Source organism: Salvelinus namaycush, chromosome 4 (assembly GCF_016432855.1).
Source record: "Salvelinus namaycush isolate Seneca chromosome 4, SaNama_1.0, whole genome shotgun sequence".
Classification (NCBI taxonomy): domain Eukaryota; kingdom Metazoa; phylum Chordata; class Actinopteri; order Salmoniformes; family Salmonidae; genus Salvelinus; species Salvelinus namaycush.
Genome location: NC_052310.1, coordinates 12,858,973 through 12,872,810, shown reverse-complemented (window position 1 = coordinate 12,872,810; position 13,838 = coordinate 12,858,973). Strand labels below are relative to the sequence as shown.

Below are 13,838 nucleotides of genomic sequence, written 5' to 3'. Positions count from 1 at the left end.
ACAGTCAATAATCAATACACTAAATTATACTGTATATCCACAAGATGGCAGTATGACCTAAATCAATTACCTGAACTTGCATTGTGTGGGGCGAGTCCAGGGAAGTTCATTCAATAAGTATTGAACTTTAAAAACGGATCACCAAAGGGACAAGAGAACACAAACATTTAAACGAATAAAAAATCACTTTGGTTGTTATTCATTTACAGAGGCTAGTAAGGATATTCTGGTCCAAGGCCACATACAGATTTGGCTACAGGATAAAATGAAGAGAGAGATTTCCTTTAACAATAATTGTAATTGTTACAGCTAAAAACAAGGTTGAAAATGAAATCATCTTATAAATGTACACGTCACTTGTAAAATGAGTTGTTGTAAGCATTTTTAATTATCAGAAATCTCATATATAATAATCACTTATTTTTTCCAAATGACTAAATATACATATCTTTATACATCCTTGTGGACATCAACAAAAACACAATTTGCATGTTTCTGCTTTGAGCAAGGCCTCTTGATCCACCCTGGTGAAAATGCTTGATTAAAATGCAATGGCTTATTGGTATCTGAGGTCCGAGAGGAACATAAAGCAGTGTACATGGTTTCCTAAAGTAACCCGCAAAATAACTAAAATAAATATCCATGGCCATATTACCAGCTTTAGTCTACTGCATGACTGAGTCCACCTGTGTACCATGACTAATATATGACTTAGGACACTACAGAAACATACAAATGAAACTCCTGATCTGACCCCCATATGATCAAACACGTATCATGCATACAAAACATACTTGTACATTCTTACTAAAACAGAAAGCGTGTCTGATTAATTGCCTGCATAAGGGATCTTTCCTAGACAATTGTTGAAATCTCTCCCAACTATTGTGATGGGAGGTTCACAGGCCTCAGAAAACTGAAGGAAGAGCAGAGAAGTCGCTCTCTCTCCCCTGCTCCCCTGGCCTGGATCGAACCACGGCCCTTGTGTGATGTCATTGCTCTGTGGCATCAGATTTGTCCTTACTGGCAACATCGTGCAGCTCCCTCACATAGATTACATTGAGGTTTCTATTTTTGTGCTGTCCGGTGTAGGGATTGTACATTGATGTTAGACCGACGTATCTCGTTACCTCTCATAGCACTAAATTAACCTAGATGAAGCAAACATTTGAGCCACATTCTGCAAGGAGGGATTGAGACAAGATGTAGCAACACAGCTAACAGAACATGGGTCTCTACTGTTTTACACAGAAGAGGTGGGAGACTAAAAAGAGGCTCTATTGCAAAGTTAGGTATTTTTCTGAGCCCAAATGGCTGTGCTAACCTTCACAGAAAATGGGGGGGGGACAAGGGCCAAGCCAATTCACGCAAGGTACATGATTGTTATAGTGATGACATCCCATTAAAAGAAAGAAGTGGCCATTTGAACACTTTTATAGATGGGACAACATTTCAAAACAGAGATGAAAGCAATATGAAACTCTGAACAAGGTCAAAGGCTGATTGTACAACAAAGCAATCTGAAGATAGCAGGCTCCTATGTTGTGTTTCTGAGAACCTTTACATAGTCATAGCTAATGCTACTGTATATATGAAATAAGGGGAGAATCAAAAGGTACGAGGTCTATTTTGTATTGCACATACATTGTAAGTTGAGAGAAATACTCAAGTTTGCATAAAGGTTAATAACAAATATATTCCCAGCACAGTCATTGATCAACTGTTTGAGCTAAAGTTGGATAAAGTTCAAATGCCTATACAGACAACAAACCTAAAATCCTTAAAGGGCATAGCATGCTAGCAGATACCCATAGACTTCCAGTCAGTGCGCTAACACTAGTTAGCATTGGCATGTGAAACTACCTTTAACTTTCTTCATTCTAAAACACAAAGGCATAAAAATAGTATCCACGTGTTCATCCGACACTGGGGAAGTAAATAAATTGCCTCATTGCCAAAATATCCCTTTAAATGATAGCATAACTATGATGACAATAGCCTGGTAACAAGTCTTCCCACCTCCAGCTTAACCATCCACCACTGAGTATCTTGTTTATGTTCTTTTGATGAGGCCATAAAAGAAAGAGGCACAAGCGCTTAGAGAGAGATGGAAAAACAAAGGACTGACGTGAAGGGTAAAGGAGCACCTCATGTGCAGCGAGGTGCCACCCAAGACAGCCAGAAAACCACTGTTCCTCTTCCATGACTATATACTAAAACAGAGAGACGTTCTCCTATCATCTTCACTGTAGCTTGAGCTTCCCATTTCACCTCAGGATTGTAATGTGGCACAGCATACAAGGGCTAGGCTCTCTAATCATTGTCACTTTACGGTACATTGACAATAGGAGCGTGGGGGGGCGCATACAACCATTAGGGACAACACGGGGCTAACATCCATGGAAACACCAGTGGTACATTTGAAATGCAATAACTGACATAGAGACAGCTGATCGAGAAATGCAGCAGTATATTTAGGATTTGTATAGATCTATGAAACGATTATTCCTGAATCTAGAGACAGAAGGCTTTAGCAGTAAAAAAAGCAGGATTCTGTTTAGTTTTCTTCCTTGAAGGCACACAAACTTCCACGCAAGTACAAATCAACTGTGCAAAAAAGCTTTGTTTGAGATTAACTCAAAAAAAGAAAGAAAACAATGAGAGAAAAAGTTTTGTATATCACTTGAGGGAGGATCGTGGGAAGTATCCATTACAGGGTACCAGAGTAGAGACCAGGGACAGAAAAAGATGTGCTTTACAAACTATGTAAAAGATTCTGCGATTTCAATTGGCACTTGGTTAGTGCAGACGCAGACCCCTTGCACGTGCCGTGCGGTGCACGCCTGCAATGTCTCACGTCTGGGGGGGCAATTCTACTATGATTTACTTCAAAGTTCGTGTGGTGAGTGACAGAAAACACCCCTTCGGGTGAGTGGTCTGGTCTGAAACGTCTGGATCGATCGACCAACCGTCCTATAGAGAAGTGACACACTGAAAAGAACCACACTCTTTAATGGTAAACAATGAAACATTGAAAAGCAGCACTTCAGAGTCTCTCCCTTCTGTTGTTCATCTATTAACCGTAATTCCCCAAATCACCTCTCTGTTTTACAGATCAGCGGTAAAACCATTATCCAGGGCTCCTCCGTCGATCCTCCTTTCATCTGGGACCTAGTTAATGGGGGCCTGCGGGTTGACGATGACCTGGATGACAAAGTCCTTCTGGATCTTAGTGTCCTGCAGGCGGGTCTTGTCCGTGAGCAGCTTGCCTGAGAAGAACCAGCGCTGGTGGGCCGTGTCGATGTCCTCCTGGGCCTGAAGCTGCTTCTTCAGCTGCCCGATGGAATCGGCCATGCTGGCGCTGAGGCGCAGGTCCTTGCCCGTGGAGAGGCGCACCTTGAGCTGGAACTCCTTCTTGGGGGCGGCTGTGGGCTCGGGGCTGTCGCCGGGGTCCTCGTCGCTGCGCTCGGAGATCAGATTGACCGGCGGGGCCAGGCAGTAGACGGGCAGCTGGTAGCGGCTACCCAGCTCATCATAACACTCTGTCAGGGAGCCTGGAACACAGACAGAGGAAAAAACATGTTCTGTTGCTAAATGTGTGTTATTTCACAACTGCTCAGGAAGTGGTCTTGACTCAGGCATGAATCAGAGAAACATGAATCAGATTTCATAATCAGGTCAATAGTTGTGCAAAAACATCATGGTGTAATATTACCATTGTTCCAAATGTACTGACAGTTCAAGTCTATTCAGATTCCAAATGTGCCCCCAGATTATCATAGCTTCCCCATATCTTGCGTGTGTGTGTGCCTCACCGTGAGGCAGTGTGATGCTGGCTCCGTCTACTATGGCCTGGGCCAGCTCGTGGTCGTTGCACTCCAGGGCGACGGTGGCTGCCTTCAGAGCGTCCCAGATCTCCTTTCGGCCCTCGAAGGCCGGGGCTGTGTCCCAGAACTCATCCCTCTTACTGCGGAGCTGGCCCTCCGTCATGGGATAGTCACTCTTCCACTTGGGCTTGTCCTTCTTCAGGGGCTCATTGCGACCTGCAGGGAGGGACACAACAAAAAGTCACATTATTAGAAGGCTTTTCTAATATCAACCTACAGACTACGTACCAGAATATCGCTACACATCATTGTTTAGTGCATTGAAACGGGTACAGTTTTAGTCACATGCTCAGCAATATATACTGGGTTACATCTCTCTAAAAACCCATATGGTTACAGCAAGGGCTAATGTCAAAGTGCCAGATACCCATTCTAGCCTATTTGTTACAAAATATAGTTAAGGTACACATAATTGTTTTCAACACCTCCCAAAGTTAGATCGTAGGCATGTCCAAGGCAAGGACATCCACATGGTAAACATGTTAACTCTAGGTCCTTATCTGGGCATGGGGATTATCTGGGTATATACAATCTAGCACATGATAGGGAATGTCTGCTGCATATATCTGGCCTTTTGACAGTTTTCGGGAGACATGATAGGGCAATGGGAGTACCTCCCACATCATCACTTCTGTCAAGGCTGCAATCCAGGTTCTTTGCCTTCCTCCAACTATCTGTTGGCCACAAAGCCATTTCTATTCCAAGTCACTGGGCTCTGTCATATCCTCACATGGTCTCTCCTATTATTGCTATGCGGATGAAACTCAACTACTCCTCTTCCCTCCCTTCTGACACCCAGGTGGTGACACGCATCTCTGCGTGCCTGGCAGGTATCTCAGCTTGGATGTCGGCCCACTACCTCAAGCTCAACAAAACGGAGTTGCTCTTCCTCCCGGGGAAGGCCTGCCCGATCCAAGACCTCTCCATTGTGGTTGACAACTCCACGGTGCTCCCCCTCCCAGAGTGGAAAGAACTATGGCCTGACCCTGGATAACATGCTGTCGTTCTCTGCAAACATCTAAGCAGTGACTTGCACCTGCAGGTTCATACTCTACGACATCCATAGAGTATGACTTTTCCTCACACAGGAAGCGGCTCAGGTCCTAATCCAGGCACTTGTCCTCTCCCGTCTGGAGTCTGGACTACTGCAACTGTTGGCTGGGCTCCCCGCTTGTGCCATCAAACCCCTGCAACTTACCCAGAACGCAGCAGCCCGTCTGCTGTCCACCCTTCCCAAGTCCTCCCATGTCACCCCGCTCCTCCGCACACTCTGGCTTCCAGTCGATGCTCGCATCATCTTCAAGACTCTGGTGCTTGCCCACAGTGAAGCAAGGGGAACTGACCCTCCTTACTTTCAAGCTATGCTCAAACCCTACACCCAAACCAGAGCACTCTGTTCCACCACCTCTGGTCTCTTGCCCCTCCCACCCCTAAATGTACTCTATACTCTATGTTGTGGTCTCACCTCGCTCTGTATGAGAGCATCTGCTAAATTACTCAGATATTCATTTCCAAGTACAATAGACTAGATAGCCTATTACCTAATGAGACTTACCAGCAGCCATTGATTTGCGACGCAGAGTGAACAACACCCATTAAAGAATGTTAGAGGGGGCTTAGACAATGTGGGGGGCATCATCATGACACAGTCATTACCATGGACGAAACTAGAGCAACAATGTCGTGGCGTCTGTCAATGCCTGGAATCTCATTATAATAGGACAGTCTATCACCTATGTTCAATAAGGTCATCATAATACCATATAAGCAAGTTGTACCAGACACAGAAGACTAGAGCTCTTTAAAAAAAACTGCCCTAGAGAGATACTTAATAAACTAATAGACGTTACACGTTGCTCTGGCAATGCCACAGCAGGCCTTTGCAGCGTTAGGTATTCCATGAGGACTAGTACACCCAGCTATAATAAACCCTCTTCCTCATCATCATGACCAAAGTCCTCCCCTCTCTGCCAGATTCAAGGCAGCCAGGTGAGCCACACAACATAAACAAGACCAATCTAGGCTCTGCTCGTTTGCATGACAGAGCAAAGTAGGCATTCCCGAGAGCGGGGGGGGGGGGGGGGGGGGGTTGTTTGGACAATAAAATTCCCCCTCCCGCACCATACACGGTCCAGGATAGCGTAGAGTGAGTGTGTGGCAATCTCGGTTGCACTGGGTACACACAGCATGTGATGGGTGTTTCCATCTCCAAACGTTTCACTAGCACGGATGCAACAGTTAACAAGACATTTCTGGAGTGTTTGGGCCTGCCCGTCTGGAGAAGTTTTCCCTACATTGCCAGCAAAGAACCCCCCACCCCACACACACACAGCTCTCTATACCCTCAATCAGGGTTTAGAATTAGAATTTGCAGACAGTATTACGCCATGTACATCTGAAAGATAATCCATGCTTAGCATTGGATTAGCACTGCACACCTATCGGGGAAGCCAGGAAAACACTTTTCAGCATGTGGTAAAGTGTTCCTTCAGCACCAGGCCAGGCTGACCACCATACAGCGCCTCTAAAACACCTCCTGTCTCAACCACATAACCTAAAGGAGAGAGGGGGCTTAATAGGACGCAGGCAGACGGCTGACAAGCAGCTCTCAGAATGGTATGGAGAGGTAGGTCCCGGCCTCCAATGAGGACTTGGTGTCAAACTGAGCAGCTGAGTTTTATAGTTGGCACCAGTGCGACTTCGGCTCGGTCTGTCACGTGGTACTAAACGGGCCCAGTTAGCTCACAAACGAGTGTTTGAATGGTCAAAGAAGAGTCTGCTGAGGCGGCGATTGTTGTCCTAACATGATCAGCGGCATCTCTGGTCTTCATTGACAACTAGGCTAACCAAGGGCAGTTGCCAAGTATCGAAAAAAGGTCACCTTTCCACCAAACAAATTATTTAGAGTGCAGGTAGCTTACGAGGAGTAAACGGTAGGACAGTGTAGGATATACAGGGAGTAGAGTGTAATAATCTTCATACTAGCACTCAAGCAGAGTAATGGACTAGTCTATGAGAGTTGTTGGATCAGGCAGCATACAGGGCTAGGACACAACTGTGTGTGCAACACTATGTAATGTCGTAAGGCAGGGTATCCCAAACTCGGTCCTGGGGACTGTTTTGGTTCTGTCCCTAGCTGATTCAAATAATCCAAGCTTGATGATGAGTTGGTTACTTGAATCGGCTGTGTAGTCCTAGGGGCAAAAAACTAAATGTGCACCCAGGACCGAGTTTGGGAAACGCAGTGGTAAGGGACATCATATACTGTACGTTCAACTCAACATACATGCTGTCTTGGGAAAAAGGACTTGTAGACTTTCCAGTCATCATATAGCCTAGACTAGGCCTCTTGAAAAAAGTGAATAGGTCTAATGTGTCGTCTTGATTACCAGCTAACGTTTCAACATCAGATTAGCAAATAGTTTGGAAACGTGCAGGCCTATTTCCAGGTGTGCAGATATTGCAGCACTAGGCCAAGGAGCATCTCCACCCATCATGAATCCATGTTGCCGCAGCATTAGAGAAGCATTCCAGAGACATGACGCAATAGCAGGGTGTGCTCCTCACGTGGGGCTTGTTGAGGTTACGAAGGGGCAGATAATGCCACACTGGGGTGTTGGTAAATTGCATTTTACAGACAGGACTGCATTGCAGATCACATTATGTACTGTTTCAGGACACGAAGATACACTTGTGATGTAGCGGTGGGCTGTATGTGGCTGTTAAAAAGTATAATCTTGGGGCTTGGGTTCAAAATAATAGGTTACAATCTTACATCATAGCGCCTCCTCCCCCGATAACACTAAATATAGGGCAGATCTGTTCCTAGAGGCCTACAGCCTGCTTTCACCCCTACAATGTCAATGTTGAAGTAGGCCAATTTCAGCCCTGAACCAACATTGCAAGTTAAAAGCATATCCGCAAGACTAGGAAGTATCCCTTTCACAGACAGTACAGCCATGTAGGAATGAATTCTATGAAAGTCAAAACTAGGCTTGGGCCAAGCACAAATTCACTGTGAACACATAGTCACCCCTGTAATTGACAATCTTATCGCCTTTTTCAAAACACAGTCCTCCTCGACATTCTGCGGCTAAAGATAAAACTTGGCCTCGCCTGCCAAACCTCCACAGAACATCCAAAAAGCTGTTTGAAAACTGCTATCAACTAGGCTTAGCCCCAGTTGCTAGACAACTTTGATGTGGATATAGAGCTCCACAGTGGAGGTGTCATAATACCCATAAAACCTAGCAGTCAAACAGGGAAATGGTTCCAATCGTTTTTCCACCCTTCATTTTCCCCATAGGGAAAATTAGAAACATTTAAAATAAGGGCTGTGTTTCGTGTAGGCTTACCCTGGCGTGAGGGATAAAGGGACTTGTATTAATATACACTGCTCAAAAAAATAAAGGGAACACTTAAACAACACAATGTAACTCCAAGTCAATCACACTTCTGTGAAATCAAACTGTCCACTTAGGAAGCAACACTGATTGACAATAAATTTCACATGCTGTTGTGCAAATGGAATAGACAAAAGGTGGAAATTATAGGCAATTAGCAAGACACCCCCAAAAAAGGAGTGATTCTGCAGGTGGTGACCACAGACCACTTCTCAGTTCCTATGCTTCCTGGCTGATGTTTTGGTCACTTTTGAATGCTGGCGGTGCTCTCACTCTAGTGGTAGCATGAGACGGAGTCTACAACCCACACAAGTGACTCAGGTAGTGCAGTTCATCCAGGATGGCACATCAATGCGAGCTGTGGCAAAAAGGTTTGCTGTGTCTGTCAGCGTAGTGTCCAGAGCATGGAGGCGCTACCAGGAGACAGGCCAGTACATCAGGAGACGTGGAGGAGGCCGTAGGAGGGCAACAACCCAGCAGCAGGACCGCTACCTCCGCCTTTGTGCAAGGAGGTGCACTGCCAGCGCCCTGCAAAATGACCTCCAGCAGGCCACAAATGTGCATGTGTCTGCTCAAATGGTCAGAAACAGACTCCATGAGGGTGGTATGAGGGCCCGACGTCCACAGGTGGGGGTTGTGCTTACAGCCCAACACCGTGCAGGACGTTTGGCATTTGCCAGAGAACACCAAGATTGGCAAATTCGCCACTGGCGCCCTGTGCTCTTCACAGATGAAAGCAGGTTCACACTGAGCACATGAGCACATGTGACAGACGTGACAGAGTCTGGAGACGCCGTGGAGAACGTTCTGCTGCCTGCAACATCCTCCAGCATGACCGGTTTGGCGATGGGTCAGTCATGGTGTGGGGTGGCATTTCTTTGTGGGGCCGCACAGCCCTCCATGTGCTCACCAGAGGTAGCCTGACTGCCATTAGGTACCGAGATGAGATCCTCAGAGCCCTTGTGAGACCATATGCTGACACATGCACATTTGTGGCCTGCTGGAGGTCATTTTGCAGGGCTCTGGCAGTGCACCTCCTTGCACAAAGGCGGAGGTAGCGGTCCTGCTGCTGGGTTGTTGCCCTCCTACGGCCTCCTCCACGTCTCCTGATGTACTGGCCTGTCTCCTGGTAGCGCCTCCATGCTCTGGACACTACGCTGACAGACACAGCAAACCTTTTTGCCACAGCTCGCATTGATGTGCCATCCTGGATGAACTGCACTACCTGAGCCACTTGTGTGGGTTGTAGACTCCGTCTCATGCTACCACTAGAGTGAGAGCACCGCCAGCATTCAAAAGTGACCAAAACATCAGCCAGGAAGCATAGGAACTGAGAAGTGGTCTGTGGTCACCACCTGCAGAATCACTCCTTTTTTGGGGGTGTCTTGCTAATTGCCTATAATTTCCACCTTTTGTCTATTCCATTTGCACAACAGCATGTGAAATTTATTGTCAATCAGTGTTGCTTCCTAAGTGGACAGTTTGATTTCACAGAAGTGTGATTGACTTGGAGTTATATTGTGTTGTTTAAGTGTTCCCTTTATTTTTTTGAGCAGTGTATATATATATCACTTTGTCCAAGAGAGATTTACATGGTTATCTAAACGTCACACCAGGGTAAGCCTACATGAAACACAGCCCTTATTTTAAGTATTTCTAAAATCCCCTATGGCAAAAATGAATGGTGGGAAAATGATTGGAACCATTTCCTTGTTTGACTGCTAGGTTTTATGGGTATTATGACTGATACTTCGGTACTCTATTGAAAGCAGGTGCTTCCACAGGAGTGGATCCTGAGTTAATTAAGCAATTAACATCCCATTATGCGTAGGGTCATGTATAAAAATTCCCAGTTGGCCATTATTTTGGATACCATGGCTAGAAGAGATCTCAGTGACTTTGAAAGAAGGGTCTCAAATGAGCATAGGGGGGTTTAAAGGGTGTGTGTGTGTATCATCAGATCTCAACCCAATTGAACACTTCTGGGAGATTCTGGATCGGTGCCTGAGACAGTGTTTTCCACCATCAACAAAACACCAAATTATGGAATTTCTTGTGGAAGAATATATAAGTTGAATAAAGTACATATTCATAATTATTTTTATAAGAATAGTGATGCATCACTCCAATATAGGTTCAGGACACGTAGAATCTATGCCAAGGCATATTCAAGCTGTTTTTGCAGCCCAACGCCCTATTAAGACACTATGTTGGTGTTTCCTTTATTTTACATGTAGCTACAACATGACTTGGCCACGGTTATAATTAAACAAATGCTTACACCCAAATGAAGTTCTACACCAAGGAATAAAACAATACTTCCACCCACATATCTCACTGATCATCCCCAAAGCCAACACCTCATTTGGCCGCCTTTCCTTCCAGTTCTCTGCTGCCAGTGACTGGAACGAATTGCAAAAATCGCTGAAGTTGGAGACTTATTTCCCTCACCAACTTTAAACATCAGCTAACCGATCGCTGCAGCTGTACATAGTCCATCTGTAAATAGCCCACCCAATCTACCTACCTCATCCCCATACTGTTTTTATTTACTTTTCTGCTCTTAGGCACACCAGTATCTTATTCGCTCCTATGGCCTATTTATTGCCTACCTCATGCCTTTTGCACACACTGTATATAGACTTTCTTTTTTCCCTACTGTGTCATTGACTTGTTTATTGTGTTATTGGCTTGTTTATTGTTTATTCCATGTGAAACTGTGTTGTTGTGTGTGTCACACTGCTTTGCTTTATCTTGGCCAGGTCGCAGTTGTAAATGAGAACTTGTTCTCAACTAGCCTACCTGGTTAAATAAAGGTGAAATAAAATTAAAAAATTAATAAAACAAAGGCAGCAAGTCATTCTTAACTTAGCACCCTGGTACTTATTTCTAGTCCTAATGGGAGACATGACACTGAGAAACGTCAGACATCTCCTTGTTTTCACATGGCACACTGCATGCCGGCCTGGTGCACGCAGCCCCGGTGGAACAGTTGCCGTAGGGCAGTGGTTCGCAAACCTCTCCTCAGCGACCCCCAGACGTTTCACAATTTTGTTGTAGGCCTGAACTCGCTCACTGACTCACACAGTCAAGGGCTTGATACTTAGTTGACAAGTTGAATCAGGTGTGCTAGCTCTGGAATAGATCAAATACATGGAATGGCTGGAGGTCCCAGAGGAGAGGTTTGAGAACCACTGCTGTAGGGCACATGACACGACTTGTTCTTATTACCGGCCTGGGAGTGCCTCTAGTCTACCTGCATCAAACACTCACTGCTCCTAAGGCAGCGTTTCACAAACTCGGGCTGCACATTTTGGTTTTTGCCCTAGCACTACACAGCTGATTCAGATAATCAGCTGATCACCATTTCAATCAGCTGTGTAGTGCTAGGGCAAAAACCAAAATGTGTTTGGGAAACACTGTCCTGAAGCCTCTACAAATCATTGTTGGTTCTTCAGTCAACTTTATAGACGAGGTCTTTCGATTTTTTTATGTTTTTATTTAACTAGGCAGAACAAATTCACAATGACGGTCTACACCTGCCAAACCCGGACGACGCTGGGCCAATTGTGCGCCGCCCTATGGGACTCCCAATCACAGCCGGTTGTGATACAGCCTGGATGCGAACCAGGGTGTTTGTAGTGACGCCTCTAGCATTGAGATGCAGTGCCTTAGACCGCTGCGCCACTCGGGAGCCCTGTTGTATAATACACCAAGAAAGTCTAATGGCACATTGTGACTAAAGACCGTACAGTATGAAGAAATACAAACTGCTTCTCCAATAGAAATCCCGAGCACACTTTAAGGTGATGTTGGCTAGCAAAGCTCATGCGTAGAAATGCATCATCGGGTCTTCACTTCACTTATTGACTTCTCAAACCCCTAACCCCGGGATGGTCTGTTTCGCAAGCTTTCCCGGAAGTCTTGCGATGTTGCGCCTCTGGGTTTAGAAACTGTGTTATGACAGTCCCACAGTCCAGTGTAAGATTGCATTTTCTAAATTAGGCCGAGGTGTTGATAGGTCCTATGTGGCAGAGGGATCTTACTGCTTTCCGTGTCCCTTGGAAGTTTCCAATTTGTGTTTCATTAGACCTAAGCTATTTGGAGCCTGTAGCGTCAGTCTTTATGCAAAGTGCTTTAGCAGCAATCTACATTCCATCAGTCACTTAAAACGCAAACAAACTATAACAGGTTAAACATGGCAGTCTGCCACTATTTTTCTAATACAGAAAATAATCTTAGCAAGGCAATGGACTTGCACATGAAAAATCATGATAACATTGTTGGTGAAGAGTCAACTCAACTACTATGATGTATTATTGACAGTCAGTCAACCAATGGTGTTTTCCCTGATCAAATTAGGTTTAGCCTAGCTGTGTTGGTAGCTATTTATACAGCCATCGTTGGTACATTTTAGTAATTTAGCAGATGCTTTTATCCAGAGCGACTTACAGTAGTGAGTGCATACATTTTTCTGTACTGGTAGAGAGGTAACAGGAAGTAACTCGTGTCCATTTGTGTCCTGCAAGACGGGGGAAGGGACATTTCAAACTTATCCTACAGTTATTTGGGCACAGTCCAGATTGGGTACCCGTGTTAAGAGTGAGAACCTTAAGGACGAAATCCATATTTCTCTGGGGGTTAATATGTTGTAGTAATGAAATGGGTAGATATGGTACTACATGGTAAACATTTACCACGTAATGTGTTGAACTATGTTTCTATTCGATGCACTCAGACAACAAAGTTACCATTACTTACTTCCACGTTTTCGGTGTGCCCTTCCACTGCTTCTGGATGATCCGTGGCCCTGTGTGTCCTCACGTTCTCTCCCAACACATCCTCCCATGATTATTATCAGTTGGCTAACTATGTCGGGGCCCCATTATTAGCCAACCGCTACCTAGTTCCAAAACAATTAGATATAGCTAGAACCGCTGTACAAAATTAACTCGCTAGGTCAAGGTGCTTTTCTTGATAGCAGAATCCACAAATTAACGTTAGATGGAATGTGAACACTGGTCGCACAACTAAATTGTAAGCGCGGAAGAGCTAGCTAGATACTTCTGCTTTATTATTGTTTGATGCGATCCAACATTCCAAAATGAGTAGTCACGTGCAGACTCGCTAGCAAGCTAAACGGGATAAGTGTCAACAATAATTGATTGCATTATATCTAGACTGCCCTCTATACATTCTACTTAGACAAGTTAGCGTGGCAACTAGCTAGTTTCGTGGACAACAATTTGCTAAGCAACTTGTTAGCAAGCTCACATTAGATCGCTGGCTTGATAACTACCACCCGTCGTTGCGCGAGACAGCCCTAGCTAATTTAGCTAGTTAACATTAGTAAATAACCTTTCACGTACTCACGACCACGTAATTATTCTAAACAGATAGCTTGGATTTTAAACCAAAATTATTGTTGATATGATTTTCCGTTTAACACCGTGGTCAATTTCAAACCTTTCTCATTTTTCTCAGCCAGGTTTTTAAATCCCCCTTCTCTTCCTGGTGCGGGTAGCAACAGTAACATTTTACGCCTGCG

The 13,838-nt window shown here is 44.9% G+C and overlaps 1 protein-coding gene across 2 annotated transcripts; it reads right to left on the bottom strand.

Annotated features, from left to right (window-relative positions):
• Nucleotides 1–365: 365 nt before the first annotated feature.
• On the bottom strand, nucleotides 366–13,812 carry LOC120046171 (ubiquitin domain-containing protein 1-like). Of its 2 annotated transcripts, XM_038991187.1 has the most exons (4): nucleotides 13,757–13,812; nucleotides 13,052–13,193; nucleotides 3,816–4,043; nucleotides 366–3,554 (listed from the first exon to the last, which is right to left on the bottom strand). In XM_038991187.1, the coding sequence occupies exons 2-4, from the start codon at nucleotides 13,137–13,139 to the stop codon at nucleotides 3,172–3,174; spliced, it is 699 nt and encodes a 232-aa protein (XP_038847115.1). In that variant the 5' UTR covers nucleotides 13,140–13,193; nucleotides 13,757–13,812; the 3' UTR covers nucleotides 366–3,171. The 2 variants fall into 2 exon arrangements, with proteins under 2 accessions (XP_038847115.1, XP_038847114.1); XM_038991186.1 differs by having other exon boundaries at nucleotides 13,052–13,806.
• Nucleotides 13,813–13,838: the final 26 nt, after the last annotated feature.